The sequence below is a fragment of the Physella acuta genome, unplaced genomic scaffold (assembly GCF_028476545.2).
Source record: "Physella acuta isolate Inbredline_101_S28 unplaced genomic scaffold, ASM2847654v3 ptg000049l, whole genome shotgun sequence".
NCBI lineage: Eukaryota > Metazoa > Mollusca > Gastropoda > Physidae > Physella > Physella acuta.
Genome location: NW_026731569.1, coordinates 839088 through 859247, shown reverse-complemented (window position 1 = coordinate 859247; position 20160 = coordinate 839088). Strand labels below are relative to the sequence as shown.

Here is a 20160-nt window from a genome sequence, read left to right as displayed (position 1 = left end):
GGTCACTACATTATCTATGGGATACCTTTTCTTTATAGTTATATAAATAGTGGTGTATTATAAAATATTTAAATAATAATATAATTTAATTTCACCTTTTTAGTGCATTATAACATAAAAGCTTATTATTAAAACTTTTTAACGGCATTTTTTTTTCGGTACTCAAATTAAAAAAAATTTCAATAGAGTTGCATGAAAAAAAACTATTGCGCAACAAATGAACATGATAGTGCGCGTAAAATAGTGCAGAAAGAGTAGTAGGACGGCCTACTAATTTCAGAAAATTGTAATTAATTAATAAAAAAATAATTGGGCATCCAGTTAAGTCAAACTTGATGTAATCTATTTTCCTTAAAAACTTAATAATCAAGTTTGCTAGTAAACGGAACTAAAGAAAGCAGTCCCGTTTTTTTTTTGTTATGTTGACAATTTGCACACACAAATTTTTTTTTTTAATGGAGGACTTCGAAAATACCGTTTACTGATGAATTTTCTGAGATTTGGGTAAGGGAAGGGAAATAATCGAAGCTTATTTTGAACCGTCCAATATTTAACAGTTATAACCCTTCAATATATTATATTATACTATATATATATATATATATATATATATATATATATATATATATATATATATATATATATATATATATATATATATATATATACAGGTATAGGAAGTTGGTAATAATACTCTTGGTAAAGTTTATGTGAAATAAAATAAAATTTCGGAGGGGCGGCGACCCGGCATTGTTCACTTTGGCGCCCCGAGGCACCCTCGTGAGCAATGCTGCTTCTACGTTTGTTATAAAGAATGCCATACACTATGGATACGATGGACTATTATAATAGTTAGCTCCCTAGTGAGCACTACGGCTCCTATATTTGTTTTAAAGAGCACCGTATCATATGGAAACGGTGACCCACGAAACTCGAAGATTTAACCAAGCAAGGTCCGTATGTTCAAACCTGCGCCACAACAGCCAAAATCCAAGAACTAGAGGACTTAGCACCTGCTTTATTTACATTTCAACAAACCAGTTTTGGAAAAGAAGTCACGCATCTAACATTAAAAAAAAACACTATTGGTAACGCATTAATGAAATCCTCGTAAAATATTGCGTCAGCCTTTCTTCTTAGACAGGTAGGGTACGCTATTACTATATAAACAAAATACACGTAATTAATAGATGGCGCATCTGTTATTTATGAAGTGCAGAATTGTTGGAGCAGGTGATTTCATTTATTACAATTTACAGATTTCTTTTTCATATTCATACATTTTTTTATACAAAGCCATACATTTTACTACACAATCACACATCTTTTCATATTCACACACGTTAAAAACATCTCCTCACATATCTTAACATAGTCACCCATCTTTACAGTCACACAGACGAACATTTGAAAACATATTAGCTTGTTCTAAATCACAGCCTGCGAACATCTATTCGATCTTTAGCGAGGGAAATCACATTTCTTTACAAGATAACATACTCAGCGACCAGTTTTATTTAACCTTGTGGGTCTTTGAAGTGACGATCAAGAAATTCATTAGAAATGGGACCAGTTTATTTGACCTTGTGGGTCTTTGAAGTGATGATCAAGAAATTCATTAGAAATGGGACCAGTTTTATTTGACCTTGTGACCTATGAAGACAGTGACCTCCGTGGTCACGGACTGCTTGTCTCGAGCTTGTCATGTCGCGGATGACGTGGAACTTCCTGTTTGTATCGCCTGACGTGAACCAAGTTTGTTGAGCTGTGCTCACGTGACTACATGATGCGTGTCGTCACGTCGATGACGTCGACTGAGCGCCATACTGGAATTTTCCTCCAGACGGTCTGGGACTACAAGGAAACCCAACTCACGGCCAGGACCAGAGCAGACGACAACAACTTCTGGCAGACAGAGGCCCTGGTGCCAGCGCCATTTTTGCTCTTTCTTGTCCGCTGGTTGACCTTGGTGGTGAGTACAATGCGACCGTTGAGAGGTTGTATTGCGCGGTTGTTGTGTAATGACTTGAAGGTGTTCGGGTTGAACTGGTAAAACTGTTCCAACTGCCCGGAGAGAGAAAAGTATGTCAGCATCTCAAGGTCATATTTTATCTATACCTAAAAACATCAAGGTCATATTTTATCAATACCTAAAAATATCAAGGTCATATTTTATCAATACCTTAAAATATCAAGGTCATATTTTATCTATACCTAAAAACATCAAGGTCATATTTTATCAATACCTAAAAATATCAAGGTCATATTTTATCAATACCTAAAAACACATAGGTCATATTATTGAACCAAAATCTAAAATCCTCAAGGTTATTTTTTATCAAGACCTAAAAAACTTCATATTATATTAAGATCTAAAAACCTCAAATTTGATCAAGAACAAAAAAAAAACCATCGAGGTTTATTTTAATTATCTCATTACATAAATGGCAAGTAAAACACAGTTATCCCACGACTGTGATATGTTTATGATAGGTTCGGCCACCCGTCTAGTACCTGTGATAGGTTCGGCCACCCGTCTAGTACCTGTGATAGGTTCGGCCACCCGTCTAGTACCTGTGATAGGTTCGGCCACCCGTCTAGTACCTGTGACTGTGATAGGTTCGGCCACCCATCTAGTACCTGTGATAGGTTCGGCCACCCGTCTAGTACCTGTGATAGGTTCGGCTACCCGTCTAGTACCTGTGACTGTGATAGGTTCGGCCACCCGTCTAGTACCTGTGATAGGTCGGGCCACCCGTCTAGTACCTGTGATAGGTTGGGCCACCCGTCTAGTACCTGTGGTAGGTTGGGCCACCCGTCTAGTACCTGTGATAGGTTGGGCCACCCGTCTAGTACCTGTGATAGGTTGGGCCACCCGTCTAGTACCTGTGATAGGTTCGGCCACCCGTCTAGTACCTGTGATAGGTTCGGCCACCCGTCTAGTACCTGTGACTGTGATAGGTTGGGCCACCCGTCTAGTACCTGTGATAGGTTCGGCTACCCGTCTAGTACCTGTGACTGTGATAGGTTGGGCCACCCGTCTAGTACCTGTGATAGGTTGGGCCACCCGTCTAGTACCTGTGATAGGTTGGGCCACCCGTCTAGTACCTGTGATAGGTTGGGCCACCCGTCTAGTACCTGTGATAGGTTCGGCCACCCGTCTAGTACCTGTGATAGATTGGGCCACCCGTCTAGTACCTGTGATAGGTTCGGCCACCCGTCTAGTACCTGTGATAGGTTCGGCCACCCGTCTAGTACCTGTGATAGGTTCGGCCACCCGTCTAGTACCTGTGACTGTGATAGGTTCGGCCACCCGTCTAATACCTGTGATAGGTTGGGCCACCCGTTTAGTACCTGTGATAGGTAGGGCCACCCGTCTAGTACCTGTGATAGGTTGGGCCACCCGTCTAGTACCTGTGATAGGTTCGGCCACCCGTCTAGTACCTGTGACTGTGATAGGTTGGGCCACCCGTCTAGTACCTGTGATAGGTTCGGCCACCCGTCTAGTACCTGTGATAGGTTCGGCCACCCGTCTAGTACCTGTGATAGGTTCGGCCACCCGTCTAGTACCTGTGATAGGTTCGGCAACCCGTCTAGTACCTGTGACTGTGATAGGTTCGGCCACCCGTCTAGTACTTGTGATAGGTTCGGCCACCCGTCTAGTACCTGTGATAGGTTGGGCCACCCGTCTAGTACCTGTGATAGGTTCGGCCACCCGTCTAGTACCTGTGACTGTGATAGGTAGGGCCACCCGTCTAGTACCTGTGATAGGTTCGGCCACCCGTCTAGTACCTGTGATAGGTTGGGCCACCCGTCTAGTACCTGTGATAGGTTGGGCGACCCGTCTAGTACCTGTGATAGGTTCGGCCACCCGTCTAGTACCTGTGATAGGTTCGGCTACCCGTCTAGTACCTGTGATAGGTTGGGCCACCCGTCTAGTACCTGTGATAGGTTCGGCCACCCGTCTAGTACCTGTGACTGTGATAGGTTGGGCCACCCGTCTAGTACCTGTGATAGGTTCGGCCACCCGTCTAGTACCTATGATAGGTTGGGCCACCCGTCTAGTACCTGTGATAGGTTCGGCCACCCGTCTTATACCTGTGATAGGTTCGGCCACCCGTCTAGTACCTGTGACTGTGATAGGTTCGGCCACCCGTCTAGTACCTGTGATAGGTTCGGCTACCCGTCTAGTACCTGTGATAGGTTGGGCCACCCGTCTAGTACCTGTGATAGGTTCGGCCACCCGTCTAGTACCTGTGATAGGTTCGGCCACCCGTCTAGTACCTGTGATAGGTTCGGCCACCCGTCTAGTACCTGTGATAGGTTCGGCTACCCGTCTAGTACCTGTGACTGTGATAGGTTCGGCCACCCGTCTAGTACCTGTGATAGGTTGGGCCACCCGTCTAGTACCTGTGATAGGTTGGGCCACCCGTCTAGTACCTGTGATAGGTTGGGCCACCCGTCTAGTACCTGTGATAGGTTGGGCCACCCGTCTAGTACCTGTGATAGGTTGGGCCACCCGTCTAGTACCTGTGATAGGTTCGGCCACCCGTCTAGTACCTGTGATAGGTTCGGCTACCCGTCTAGTACCTGTGACTGTGATAGGTTCGGCCACCCGTCTAGTACCTGTGATAGGTTGGGCCACCCGTCTAGTACCTGTGGTAGGTTGGGCCACCCGTCTAGTACCTGTGATAGGTTGGGCCACCCGTCTAGTACCTGTGATAGGTTGGGCCACCCGTCTAGTACCTGTGATAGGTTCGGCCACCCGTCTAGTACCTGTGATAGGTTCGGCCACCCGTCTAGTACCTGTGACTGTGATAGGTTGGGCCACCCGTCTAGTACCTGTGATAGGTTCGGCCACCCGTCTAGTACCTGTGACTGTGATAGGTTCGGCCACCCGTCTAGTACCTGTGATAGGTTCGGCTACCCGTCTAGTACCTGTGATAGGTTGGGCCACCCGTCTAGTACCTGTGATAGGTTCGGCCACCCGTCTAGTACCTGTGATAGGTTCGGCCACCCGTCTAGTACCTGTGATAGGTTCGGCCACCCGTCTAGTACCTGTGATAGGTTCGGCTACCCGTCTAGTACCTGTGACTGTGATAGGTTCGGCCACCCGTCTAGTACCTGTGATAGGTTGGGCCACCCGTCTAGTACCTGTGATAGGTTGGGCCACCCGTCTAGTACCTGTGATAGGTTGGGCCACCCGTCTAGTACCTGTGATAGGTTGGGCCACCCGTCTAGTACCTGTGATAGGTTGGGCCACCCGTCTAGTACCTGTGATAGGTTCGGCCACCCGTCTAGTACCTGTGATAGGTTGGGCCACCCGTCTAGTACCTGTGATAGGTTCGGCCACCCGTCTAGTACCTGTGACTGTGATAGGTTCGGCCACCCGTCTAGTACCTGTGATAGGTTGGGCCACCCGTCTAGTACCTGTGATAGGTTGGGCCACCCGTCTAGTACCTGTGATAGGTTGGGCCACCCGTCTAGTACCTGTGATAGGTTCGGCCACCCGTCTAGTACCTGTGATAGGTTCGGCCACCCGTCTAGTACCTGTGATAGGTTGGGCCACCCGTCTAGTACCTGTGATAGGTTCGGCCACCCGTCTAGTACCTGTGATAGGTTCGGCCAACCGTCTAGTACCTGTGATTTTGATATGTTTATGAGAGGTTCCGCCACCGACCAGATGACCGTCTCACTACAGGGTGGGTAGGTCAAGCTGCCCTCGTATCTGTAAAAGTTCATCTTCTCTGTGCTAGGCAGAAGGTCGTACAGTGAAAATTCATGTACATACGTGCTGTCTGGAAAAAAGGAAGTTATTTTGGAATGTTTGCCAGCATCAGACTTGACTGTCATATTTGTTGTTGCAAAAACGTACCTTTTATCTTTTGAACCATCCATGTACAATCGGCTTTAACATCAATTCTACCATCATGTAATTTTACCCCCCCCCCCCACCCCCAACATTTTACCATCGGCTGTACCATTTTCTTTATAATCAGCTATTCCATAATCTGTACCATCAACTTCATCACCTCTATGATTGGCGACCTTGGTGCTTATCGCTATACGACATGTATCTTTAGACACATCAGATTTACCAAAGTTTACACGATCTGCTGCACCAATAGATGTCCCCTTACTGGCCAATATTCACTAACACATTGACTACATTTCTATACCATCAAAGCAAAAATAAAACAAACAAAAAACTCTATAAACGTAATCTTTAGAATGAGCTGAATGTAAGAAAATATAACACTTTATTTCCGCAATCCAAGTATTTATTGTTCATGAAATTGGTTGCATATTTTAGCGACCAACGCTCTGATTGTTTGTCTTATTTTCTTTTAGTTTATTAAAAATATTAAGTTTAATTTGTCAAAAATTTGTTTTATACAAGCTTTCACTTCGTTCACATTGTCTGTGGGTTTGTGACAAATCTTGTAACTCAATTTTTGACCTACTTCTAATGCGGCGATTTCGTTCAAACTTTCCAGATACGTTCTTCTTGGACGACAAAGCTTGTTATTATAAAGGTTGTATATTTTATTTATTTTCTACTTTTCAGTAATTTCTTCTAAATCAAGTTGGCACCATATAGGCTACGACAAAAAATATTTGCGACCAGTAGCTTGCAATCTCTCAAAGAGCATTACCTGCTCCTTCTTAGTCCGTGGTAGAGAAAAATCATTCAGCCGTGAAAAAAACAGTTCACCATCGTCGAGTAATCGTTGTTATTTAATCGTGTTATCCCCCCTCCCCCTTATAATTGTATTTAGCTATTTTTAATTCAAATTAGATTGAGAAAATATATTCTAGCATAATAATCGTGGATTAATATATATTGAAAGTTTTAGAGAAATCGCTGCAGTAGAAGTGGGACAAAATAAACCCACAAACAGACAGACATTGTTCAGTAAATAAAAGCTTGTAACAAAAATGGACTCACTGTGCTGTGTAAGGTTGGGTAAATATTTGAGTAGCTTGTCCAACGCTGGATTCACTTCATGGACTACCTACAACAGACTTAATGTTACACGTTGTTACATTGTGTATATAAGGCAGTAGTTAGTTGATATACAATATATGCATGTGTTAGTAATTTGCAACATATTGATTGGACTGAGAAACATAAGGGGTAGTTTAGCATATCTGAAAGATTAGTTTTTATGCCGGGAAGGCCTACTGTTGCTTTTTGAAAAATCAAACTGAATTAAGCATCTTTTTAAAAATCCTTTTTTTTTATGAACTATAATCAAAATGTATTAATGAATTTAATAGTGACCACAATAATGTTTTAAAAATCTAGGGGTAATAAACCGGGAGTGATCTCCCCTAAACTTTCTCGAATATTCTTGTATAACTCGGAATATAGACATGATTTTTAATTATTTAAACTTTTAAAAATACAATAGAATCTCATAGAAAAAAGAATTGCGCACCAAGCGAACGCCAAAACAAAATGTGCATATTAGTGCCCAATATTATTAGTACTTTATAAATTTACATGCGTTTTTTGAGAAATCGGAAATAGCGTAAATTAGTACTTCCGGTCAACGGAAATCACTCAAAATTTGACAGAAGGTAGAGAATTAGATCTTTTACTTACAAATGAAATTTCATTTATCTATCTCAAATATTACTCAAGTTATAGGCTTTTGAAAAATTCAAAGTAGAAAAAGTACCACTTCCGGTTATCGGAAATCGCTTAAAAGTTGATCAGGATTTACGATTTTGATAAAATACTTATATATGAAATTTCATCAACCTAGCTGCAACGGTACTCAAGTAATCGTGTTTACACACAGACACACACACAGACAGACACACAGACAGACACACAGACATACGGTCAAGATTGCAAAATTATGTTTTTCCGTATCAGTGAGGTGTAAAACGTCGAGATTTGTAAAATCTCAATTTTTTTTTTGCACGATTACAAAACTTTCTCTATACTTCGTATATACGAGAAAGTAAAAATGGTCTTACAAATGGAAACTACTAAAATAAAATTTTCGATTAAAGCATCCAAACGTGGTTATTTCTCCTTGGGAAATGAAAGGAAATTTATGGCGGGTGTTGGGTGGAGTGGTCAGCTGAAATCTAACGTCATAGTTTTTGGGACTGACTTCTGTTACGCGTGATGATGGAGAGCGTGGGAGGGGAGGGAACGGGTACTTATGCTAAAAAGAAGGCGTGAGTGAATTAAATCTCAAATTTTAAGTCTATTACTAGTCTACCCGTCATCCCTTGGATAACTGTGGGTTTCGGGGGTAATCCATAACAAAACATCACGTCTGTCACTTATCGTCACAAAAAAACCAGACCCCACATTCAAAAAGATGTTTTTTATTTTTTAAAAACACCGACAACGCCGATTTCGGACTATCCCTTCATATACTGACGTCACAGGTGACCTCCTCGACTCTACTTCACCTGCCCAGTGTCCCGCCAAGTCTCAGACAGCATGTTTTTATCGTTTAAAAAAAAAACTATTCCAGCCGAGCATGTCTCTGACCACACTATCCCTTCATATGCTTAGGACAAAGAAACAGATTAACTCTACCTCACCTGCCCTGTATACCGCCAAGTTCAGATAGGCAACTTCATCATTCACATCTTAAAAGTAAAAAAAAATTGGAAAAAAAACAATTGACGTATTGGTCTAGAACCCGTGCCACCCGCATGAAAGCCGATTAAACTAACAACTTAGCTATTTAACTCGTGAAGTCACTGATGTTTTTTTATAGTGTAGTTTAATACTTGATTTACGCGCATAGATCTAGATCTAAGTCTAGCAGTAGTAACTTTCAAATTAAATTTTATCTTAAATTAGCCAATTACATAGCTAAACAAACAAAGATTTATATAAAATAATGAAGGTCTAAAATTATCTAGATCTAGATAGAATTATCTAGGTCTAGATTCTACGACTCGTTTGCTTAAGTCTTGAGTCTAGTTTTTGCGTAACTCTAGCTAGATCTAGAATCTAGATCTAATCATTAGACCTATTCTAGCTAGATAGATCTAGATCTAGATAGATAAATCACAAAGTTTTATATCAAATATTTAAGGACTAAAAATGTATTATGATTATAAAATGGATTGTATTTTTATCTAATTAATCTTTGGTTTGTAACTAATTAATCTTTGGTTTGACCTAGATTCTAGATCTAGATCTATAAATAACTTTCTTGGCCACCTGATATTTAGATCTATAAATAAATAGATAACTTTCTCGGACAGATTGTAGAGCTAGAGAAATTTATTGTAAACTAAATAAAAAAGACAGTTGAAAATTTATATAAGTGTTGGAACGTAATAAAAACAGCTAACGGACGTATTGTTAAATTTATGGCCGACAGAAAATTAGCTTTAGAACGCGTTAAACTTTTGAATGGGCCACAAAGTCTATGATGGAAGCCGCCATCTTATTGTACTAAAAAGTAAACATTTCATGTGACGTCACTATTCAGTCAAGGTAAAGCCATTGTTTGAAAAATTAATGTGGTTCATCTACCAATGAATACACCAAAAATTAATTAACGTCTTTAAATAAATTTGTAATTAACAGACTGTCTGAAAACAAAAATTGTTCTCTACCTACATACTATATTACAACTCTCCACCTAGCGCCAATTCTCTCCAGTATTCAATCAGACAAACAAAAAAACAAAACAAAAAAAAAACAAATAAATATTCAAACATGTAAACAAACTTGAGTTTTAGTATAGAGATATACTAAACAAAATCAGACACATACAGAGAACACACATATTTATTTTTACCTTAAACAAAAAAGAAACAATTGCCACACTAAACTTTTGCTGTATTGCCTGATTTAGGCTTCTATAGTCACTTCGATAATGAATTATTTGCATCTGAAATACGTATATATATATATATATATATATATATATATATATATATATATATATATATATATATATATATATATATATATATATATATATATATATATATATATATATATATATATATATATATATATATATATAGGCGTAGCGAGGTCGGGGCGGGGGTCTGACACTACTTAGGGTGGGGGGGGGGGGGTGACACCATGGCATTAGATTGCAAAATTTACAGCAGAAAAAGCTTTTTGCCTGTTCCATTAATTGATTAATTACAGCTAAATAAAGTACAAATCGACAATTATTACAAGGGTGTGGGGGTGACACCATGACGTAAAAGTGCTAACGATAAAGAAAACAATGCTACATCCAAATGTAATATTAACAGAAGAAGCATATTTAGAGAAGCATCGTTACTATTAAGTTTGCATTGTACATATCCGTGTATCATGTATCCGTGTATAATGTATCAATGACGTGTGTCCGTGTATCATGTATCAGTTTTTCATGTATCCGTGTATCATGTATCCGTGTATCATGTATCCATGTATCATGTATCAATGACGTGTGTCCGTGTATCATGTATCCGTTTATCATGTATACGTGTATCAAGTATCCGTTTATTATGTATCCGTGTATAATGTATCAATGACGTGTGTCCGTGTATCATGTATCCGTGTATCATGTATCCGTGTATCATGTATCCGTGTATCATGTATCAGTGTATCATCTATCCGTGTATCATTTATCCGTGTATCATGTATCCGTGTATCATGTATCCGTTTATCATGCATCCGTGTATCATGCATCCGTGTATCATATATCCGTGTATCATGTATCCTTGTATCATGTATCCGTGTATCATGTATCCGTGTATCATGTATCCGTGTATCATGTATCCGTGTATAATGTATCCGTGTATCATGTATCCGTGTATCATGTATCCGTGTATCATGTATCAATGACGTGTGTCCGTGTATCATGTATCCGTGTATCATGTATCCGTGTATCATGTATCCGTGTATCATGTATCCGTGTATCATGTATCCGTGTATCATGTATCCGTGTATCATGTATCCGTGTAGCATGCATCCGTGTATCATGTATCCGTGTATTATGTATCCGTGTATCATGTATCAATGACGTTTGTCCGTGTATCATGTATCCGTGTATCATGTATCATGTATCCGTGTATCATGTATCCGTGTATCATGTATCAATGACGTGTGTCCGTGTATCATGTATCCGTGTATCATGTATCCGTGTATCATGTATCCGTGTATCATGTATCAATGACGTGTGTCCGTGTATCATGTATCAGTGACGTGTGTCCGTGTATCATGTATCCGTGTATGAAGTATCCGTGTATCATGTATCCGTATATCATGTATCAATGACGTGAGTCCGTGTATCATGTATCCGTGTATCATGCATCCGTGTATCATGTATCAATGACGTGAGTCCGTGTATCATGTATCCGTGTATCATGTATCAATGACGTGAGTCCGTGTATCATGCATCCGTGTATCATGTATCTATGACGTGAGTCCGTGTATCATGTATCCGTGTATCATGTATCCGTGTATCATGTATCCGTGTATCATGTATCCGTGTATCATACCTCCATGCCGTAGCGTCTGCCGTTGATGGCATGTTCTGACCCGCTGTGTACACTTCTCGGGTCCCAGTGGAAATGGACTTGGTAGAGCGTGAAGTCTTGTGGCAGGGAGCCGCCCCGTAGTAGGATCTTATGGCCAGAGTACGTGATGACAGCTGTAATGAGATGTAATGCTACAGTGTCAGCTCATGTCGTGTCATGTTATTTTGTTCTGTCATGTCATGTCATGTCTTGTCATGTTATGTCATGTACTGTCGTGTCGTGTTGTCTCATGTCATGTCATGTCATGTCATTTTTTTTATTGATGAGCTAAAACTAATTTTGACACAACAGTGATTTATCAACACATAACGCAAAAAAAAAAATCTTACATTCGACAAAACTAAGGTGTTGGTTTGTATGTGAGTATGTAGTATCTGCACGTGAGTGTGTAGTATCTGCACGTGTGTAGTATCTGCACGTGAGTGTGTAGTATCTGCAGGTGAGTGTGTAGTATCTGCACGTGAGTGTGTAGTGTCTGCACGTGAGTGTGTAGTATCTGCAGGTGAGTGTGTAGTATCTGCAGGTGAGTGTGTAGTATCTGCAGGTGAGTGTGTAGTATCTGCAGGTGAGTGTGTAGTATCTGGTCGTTGGACTGACCTGTAATGACGTTGATGGTGGATAAGATCTGGTGTACCCCCTGCTTGTGGGCGTACTCAGTGAAGTTAAAGTAGGCCAACGTGGTGTCGTAGACCATGAACTCCGTGTCGATGTTGACGGGAGACTGTTCGAATCCACTGCAGACTTGGTGTATGTGGGACCAGTAGTCAGGACCTTAAGAACACATGGGGTCAGTAGTCAGGACATTACATGGGGTCAGTAGTCAGGACATTACATGGGGTCAGTAGTCAGGACATTACATGGGGTCAGTAGTCAGGACCTTACATGGGGTCAGTAGTCAGGACCTTACATGGGGTCAGTGGTCAGGACCTTAAGAACACATGGGGTCAGTAGTCAGGACCTTACATGGGGTCAGTAGTCAGGACCTTACATGGGGTCAGTAGTCAGGACCTTACATGGGGTCAGTGGTCAGGACCTTAAGAACACATGGGGTCAGTAGTCAGGACCTTACATGGGGTCAGTAGTCAGGACCTTAAGAACACATGGGGTCAGTAGTCAGGACATTACATGGGACCAGTAGTCAGGACCTTAAGAACACATGGGGTCAGTAGTCAGGACCTTACATGGGGTCAGTGGTCAGGACATTACATGGGGTCAGTAGTCAGGACCTTACATGGGGTCAGTAGTCAGGACCTTAAGAACACATGGGGTCAGTAGTCAGGACCTTACATGGGGTCAGTAGTCAGGACCTTAAGAACACATGGGGTCAGTAGTCAGGACCTTACATGGGGTCAGTAGTCAGGACCTTAAGAACACATGGGGTCAGTGGTCAGGACATTACATGGGACCAGTAGTCAGGACCTTACATGGGGTCAGTAGTCAGGACCTTACATGGGGTCAGTGGTCAGGACATTACATGGGGTCAGTAGTCAGGACCTTACATGGGGTCAGTAGTCAGGACCTTACATGGGGTCAGTAGTCAGGACCTTAAGAACACATGGGGTCAGTAGTCAGGACATTACATGGGACCAGTAGTCAGGACCTTACATGGGGTCAGTGGTCAGGACCTTACATGGGGTCAGTAGTCAGGACATTACATGGGGTCAGTGGTCAGGACATTACATGGGGTCAGTAGTCAGGACCTTACATGGGGTCAGTAGTCAGGACATTACATGGGGTCAGTAGTCAGGACCTTACATGGGGCCAGTGGTCAGGACATTACATGGGGTCAGTGGTCAGGACCTTAAGAACACATGGGGTCAGTGGTCAGGACCTTAAGAACACATGGGGTCAGTGGTCAAGACCTTAAGAACACATGGGGTCAGTGGTCAAGACCTTAAGAACACATGGGGTCAGTGGTCAAGACCTTACATGGGGTCAGTGGTCAGGACCTTACATGGGGTCAGTAGTCAGGACATTACATGGGGTCAGTGGTCAGGACATTACATGGGGTCAGTGGTCAGGACATTACATGGGGTCAGTAGTCAGGACCTTACATGGGGCCAGTGGTCAGGACATTACATGGGGTCAGTGGTCAGGACCTTAAGAACACATGGGGTCAGTGGTCAGGACCTTAAGAACACATGGGGTCAGTGGTCAAGACCTTAAGAACACATGGGGTCAGTGGTCAAGACCTTAAGAACACATGGGGTCAGTGGTCAAGACCTTAAGAACACATGGGGTCAGTAGTCAGGATCTTACATTGGACCAGTAGTCAGGACCTTACATGGGGTCAGTGGTCAAGACCTTAAGAACACATGGGGTCAGTGGTCAAGACCTTAAGAACACATTGGACCAGTAGTCAGGACCTTACATGGGGTCAGTAGTCAGGACCTTACATGGGGTCAGTGGTCAGGACCTTAAAAACACATGGGGTCAGTAGTCAGGACCTTAAGAACACATGGGGTCAGTGGTCAAGACCTTAAGAACACATGGGGTCAGTGGTCAGGAGAGGAGGGGTCAATAATTGTTTCCTTTCTCTCTATCTCACACACACACACAAACACACATTTCCACACATTCTGGAATGACAGTGGTTCAAAAACATTCAAAATTTTTAATGCTGCCTCCAACCACCCCACCCTAACACCCCACACCCCCGCCCCCGCCCTACCTACACCACTGCAAGGGACAAGTTGTCAGGACATGAAGCGCAAGAAAAAAAAATTAACCAAACGCTAAACAATTTTGACGAAAAGGGAACCTACCTCTCCCCTTCTCGTGGGTATTGTAGCTCCAGTCATTTCCTAGCAATATATATATATATATATATATATATATATATATATATATATATATATATATATATATATATATATATATATATATATATATATATATATATATATATATATATAAGTAAGCATGTATGTATGTCTATATATGTGTATATGTTGCAGATTACTTAGGTGTGGCAGTTTCATCACACAATTGACACTGGCGCACATCATACAACACTGTCACAACACTGTCACAACACTGTCACAACACTGTCACAACACTGTCACAACACTGTCACAACACTGTCACAACACTGTCACAACACTGTCACAACACTGTCACAACACTGTCACAACACTGTCACAACACTGTCACAACACTGTCACAACACTGTCACAACTCGACATTTTCGTGTTTAGATCTTGTATTTACATGTGTATATTTAAAATTAGAACATGTAATGAGAGGCGTGGGGTGTGAGATGTCGGTGTGTGTGAGAGAGATGTGGGGGTGTGAGAGAGATGTGGGGGTGTGAGAGAGATGTGGGGTTATGAGAGAGATGTGGGGGTGTGAGAGAGATGTGGGGTGTGAGAGAGATGTGGGGGTGTGAGAGAGATGTGGGGGTGTGAGAGAGATGTGGGGTGTGAGAGAGATGTGGGGGTGTGAGAGAGATGTGGGGTTATGAGAGAGATGTGGGGGTGTGAGAGAGATGTGGGGTGTGAGAGAGATGTGGGGTGTGAGAGAGATGTGGGGTGTGAGAGAGATGTGGGGTGTGAGAGAGATGTGGGGGTGTGAGAGAGATGTGGGGTGTGAGAGAGATGTGGGGTGTGAGAGAGATGTGGGGGTGTGAGAGAGATGTGGGGGTGTGAGAGAGATGTGGGGGTGTGAGAGAGATGTGGGGGTGTGAGAGAGATGTGGGGGTGTGTGTTCACATACCTGCTGTCAGTCTGGGCTTGTATAGAAAAAGATGTCCAAGAAAAATGACAAGTTTAAACCATGTCATCTTCCATCCTGTGATGTCTGGAACTTGACAAACGGTGGACCTTGGCACAAAGCACTCCCACCTTCAGACACGCTAATTAGCTAGAAAAAATGCCATACAAGCCACTTTGTCATCAGTAGAGATTAACTGAATGGTTTAGTTACAAAAGAAGAGGGTTAGTACTTGTACATTGTTCGTACTGTCCAATAAAAAATCAGGCACTTCACACAGGACATATCCACTAGAATGGTACCATAACGCTGACCCGAATAATCACCCACAAAATGACATTATCCTGGATGATCTATCATGACCCGAACTACTTCTTAATTGTAATATGGTGATGGTGGATTTTTGACCAACATGCCAACATCTTTAAGTATCACACGCCAACATGTTTAAGTATCACACGCCAACATGTTTAAGTATCACACGCCAACATGTTTAAGTATCACACGCCAACATGTTTAAGTATCACACGCCAACATGTTTAAGTATCACACGCCAACATGTTTTAGTATCACACGCCAACATGTTTTAGTATCACACGCCAACATGTTTAAGTATCACACGCCAACATGTTTAAGTATCACACGCCAACATGTTTAAGTATCACACGCCAACATGTTTAAGTATCACACGCCAACATGTTTAAGTATCACACGCCAACATGTTTTAGTATCACACGCCAACATGTTTAAGTATCACACGCCAACATGTTTAAGTATCACACGCCAACATGTTTAAGTATCAAACGCCAACATGTTTTAGTATCACACGCCAACATGTTTTAGTATCACACGCCAACATGTTTAAGTATCACACGCCAACATGTTTAAGTATCACACGCCAACATGTTTAAGTATCACACGCCAACATGTTTAAGTATCACACGCCAACATGTTTAAGTATCACACGCCAACATGTTTAAGTATCACACGCCAATTTAAGTATCACACGCCAACATGTTTAAGTATCACACGCCAACATGTTTAAGTATCACACGCCAACATGTTTAAGTATCACACGCCAACATGTTTAAGTATCACACGCCAACATGTTTAAGTATCACACGCCAACATGTTTAAGTATCACACGCCAACATGTTTAAGTATCACACGCCAACATGTTTAAGTATCACACGCCAACATGTTTAAGTATCACACGCCAATTTAAGTATCACACGCCAACATGTTTAAGTATCACACGCCAACATGTTTAAGTATCACACGCCAACATGTTTAAGTATCACATCCCAACATGTTTAAGTATCACACGCCAACATGTTTAAGTATCACACGCCAATTTAAGTATCACACGCCAACATGTTTAAGTATCACACGCCAACATGTTTAAGTATCACACGCCAACATGTTTAAGTATCACACGCCAACATGTTTAAGTATCACACGCCAACATGTTTAAGTATCACACGCCAACATGTTTAAGTATCACACGCCAACATGTTTAAGTATCACACGCCAACATGTTTAAGTATCACACGCCAACATGTTTAAGTATCACACGCCAACATGTTTAAGTATCACACGCCAACATGTTTAAGTATCACACGCCAATTTAAGTATCACACGCCAACATGTTTAAGTATCACACGCCAACATGTTTAAGTATCACACGCCAACATGTTTAAGTATCACACGCCAACATGTTTAAGTATCACACGCCAACATGTTTAAGTATCACACGCCAACATGTTTAAGTATCACACGCCAACATGTTTAAGTATCACACGCCAACATGTTTAAGTATCACACGCCAACATGTTTAAGTATCACACGCCAACATGTTTAAGTATCACACGCCAATTTAAGTATCACACGCCAACATGTTTAAGTATCACACGCCAACATGTTTAAGTATCACACGCCAACATGTTTAAGTATCACATCCCAACATGTTTAAGTATCACATGCCAACATGTTTAAGTATCACACGCCAATTTAAGTATCACACGCCAACATGTTTAAGTATCACACGCCAACATGTTTAAGTATCACACGCCAATTTAAGTATCACACGCCAACATGTTTAAGTATCACACGCCAACATGTTTAAGTATCACACGCCAACATGTTTAAGTATCACACGCCAACATGTTTAAGTATCACACGCCAACATGTTTAAGTATCACACGCCAACATGTTTAAGTATCACATCCCAACATGTTTAAGTATCACACGCCAACATGTTTAAGTATCACACGCCAATTTAAGTATCACACGCCAACATGTTTAAGTATCACACGCCAACATGTTTAAGTATCACACGCCAACATGTTTAAGTATCACACGCCAACATGTTTAAGTATCACACGCCAACATGTTTAAGTATCACACGCCAACATGTTTAAGTATCACACGCCAACATGTTTAAGTATCACACGCCAACATGTTTAAGTATCACACGCCAACATGTTTAAGTATCACACGCCAACATGTTTAAGTATCACACGCCAACATGTTTAAGTATCACACGCCAACATGTTTAAGTATCACACGCCAACATGTTTAAGTATCACACGCCAACATGTTTAAGTATCACACGCCAACATGTTTAAGTATCACACGCCAACATGTTTTAGTATCACACGCCAACATGTTTAAGTATCACACGCCAACATGTTTAAGTATCACACGCCAACATGTTTAAGTATCACACGCCAACATGTTTAAGTATCACACGCCAACATGTTTAAGTATCACACGCCAACATGTTTAAGTATCACACGCCAATTTAAGTATCACACGCCAACATGTTAAAGTATCACACGCCAACATGTTTAAGTATCAAATTCCAACATGTCATCCACTTGTTAACTCCGACTTTTTAAAGTTGTTTGATTTTTTAAACTTTCTAGATGTGTTGCTGTCCCCAGCTAATGAGCCTCGGCTAATGAGGTCATGACTCGGGACTGTTGGGTTTAGCCGTCCCCACGACCCTAACAACAAACCTAGCATGAACCCAAACAATGATATCCTGATGGCCAGACATGAATCAAGTGCTTCACTTTCTACCCGTGAACCCAAAATATTTTCTTACCGAATTTTAAACGATATTTGAATTATTTCTTTCCAAAACATCATTGTTTAGGTTTAATTTTAAATATTAGCCTGAAAGGATCTTCATGGTTAAACATTAGCCTGACAAAATGATTACGATTTAACATTAACCTTACAAGATCATTTTGGTTCAACAATGGCCCAACAACGTCATTATGGTTTAACAATAGCCTAACAACATCATTACGGTTTAACAATAGCCTAACAAGATCGTTATGGTTTAACATTAGCCTAACAAGATCATTCTGGTTTAACATTAGCCTGACAAGATCATTCTGGTTTAACATTAGCCTGACAAGATCATTATGGTTTAACATTAGCCTAACAAGATCATTATGGTTTAACATTAGCCTAACAAGATCTTTGTTGTGGTTTAATATTAGCCTGGCAAGATCATTATGAGCCTCACAGAAAGTAGCGTCTGAGTTTTCTCTAATTTATTTATCAAATATAGTAGTTAGACAAAGAGTCAGTGGCTGTTAGTGTGTTAGTGGAGAGGATTATTGCAGCGACGCCACTCACAGCATCGATATTGTCAAACCTGACAATGAAACTAACAACGCCACAATAACATGACGAACCTCTCAACATCATTAAACACAGGTGCCTCTATTAATTTAAAACAACCAGACGACAACAACTTATCCAGGACTTACACTAGAGGGGCGCCCACAGTCGCTGAGATCCTAAAACTTTTCTAGAGAGTCAGATGATAAAAACAAAACAATCTGAAAGTATGAAATCGGGCTGTACACTAACTTTGTACACAATAGCTTGAAACTTCCGGGAACTTTTATTTCCTAGTGTAAACATCGACTGCACCGTAGCGTTCATTTGGTGCGAAATCTGGTCTAGATGAGGCGCATTTAATGAGCCTTCGACACGTGTCTTTTCTTACTGAGAGAAACAAATAAAATATTGCAAGTAGACACTAACCAACAACACATGCAAGCACATCCAACATCTTGCTTGGTATAATAAAACACAGCCTTTAAATTATAAGTTTATTTGAAATAAAACCAAATGTCAGTTCTTTAGAGCTAGTAGTCAAGGGTGATCGCACATCAAATATCGACATATTTTTTACTAGCTACTATCTTAGGGAGGGGGGGGGGCATTATTTGCTAGTTACTATACAATTATATTTTAAAATTGGATTACTTTTGTTTATTTGTCAATTCGGCCAGATTTTCTGATGGTATAACTAAAGTTGCCAGATTTTCTGATGGTATAACTAAAGTTGCCAGATTTTCTACTTGCATAACGAAAGTTTCCAGATTTTCTGATGGTATAACTAAAGTTGCCAGATTTGATCTACAACACCCAGATAGTCGATTAACTATTAAACTGACTGGGTAAGATCTGCTATCTATTAAACTGACTGGGTAAGATCTGCTATCTATTTTAAACTGACTGGGTAAGATCTGCTATCTATTTTAAACTGACTGGGTAAGATCTGATATCTATTAAACTGACTGGGTAAGATCTGCTATCTATTTTAAACTGACTGGGTAAGATCTGCTATCTATTAAACTGACTGGGTAAGATCTGCTATCTATTAAACTGACTGGGTAAGATCTGATATCTATTAAACTGACTGGGTAAGATCTGCTATCTATTTTAAACAGACTGGGTAAGATCTGCTATCTATTTTAAACTGACTGGGTAAGATCTGATATCTATTAAACTGACTGGGTAAGATCTGCTATCTATTTTAAACTGACTGGGTAAGATCTGCTATCTATTTTAAACTGACTGGGTAAGATCTGCTATCTATTAAACTGACTG

The 20160-nt window shown here is 41.1% G+C and overlaps 1 protein-coding gene across 4 annotated transcripts; it reads right to left on the bottom strand.

The window, feature by feature from the left end:
* Positions 1 to 1021: 1021 nt before the first annotated feature.
* LOC131945507 (carbonic anhydrase 1) lies at positions 1022 to 19122 on the bottom strand. 4 transcript variants are annotated; one of them, XM_059306378.1, is made up of 9 exons: positions 19029 to 19122; positions 15247 to 15439; positions 14298 to 14336; positions 12130 to 12303; positions 11494 to 11645; positions 9789 to 9881; positions 6950 to 7016; positions 5641 to 5798; positions 1022 to 2064 (listed from the first exon to the last, which is right to left on the bottom strand). In XM_059306378.1, exons 2-9 carry the CDS (start codon positions 15311 to 15313, stop codon positions 1855 to 1857), a joined length of 960 nt encoding a protein of 319 aa, XP_059162361.1. In that variant the 5' UTR covers positions 15314 to 15439; positions 19029 to 19122; the 3' UTR covers positions 1022 to 1854. The 4 variants fall into 4 exon arrangements, with proteins under 4 accessions (XP_059162361.1, XP_059162359.1, XP_059162362.1 ...); XM_059306376.1 differs by having other exon boundaries at positions 15247 to 15393; XM_059306379.1 differs by lacking the exon at positions 14298 to 14336 and having other exon boundaries at positions 15247 to 15393.
* Between the last annotated feature and the right edge of the window lie 1038 nt (positions 19123 to 20160).

Coding starts and splice junctions, on each gene's coding strand:
- LOC131945507 (XM_059306378.1), bottom strand. CDS start 15,313: ATGACATGGTTTAAACTTGTCATTTTTCTTGGACATCTTTTTCTATAC. Junction 11,646..12,129: donor CACCATCAACGTCATTACAG/GTCAGTCCAACG, acceptor ATCTCATTACAG/CTGTCATCACGTACTCTGGC. Junction 2,065..5,640: donor TAAACATATCAAAATCACAG/GTACTAGACGGT, acceptor CTCTCCGGGCAG/TTGGAACAGTTTTACCAGTT.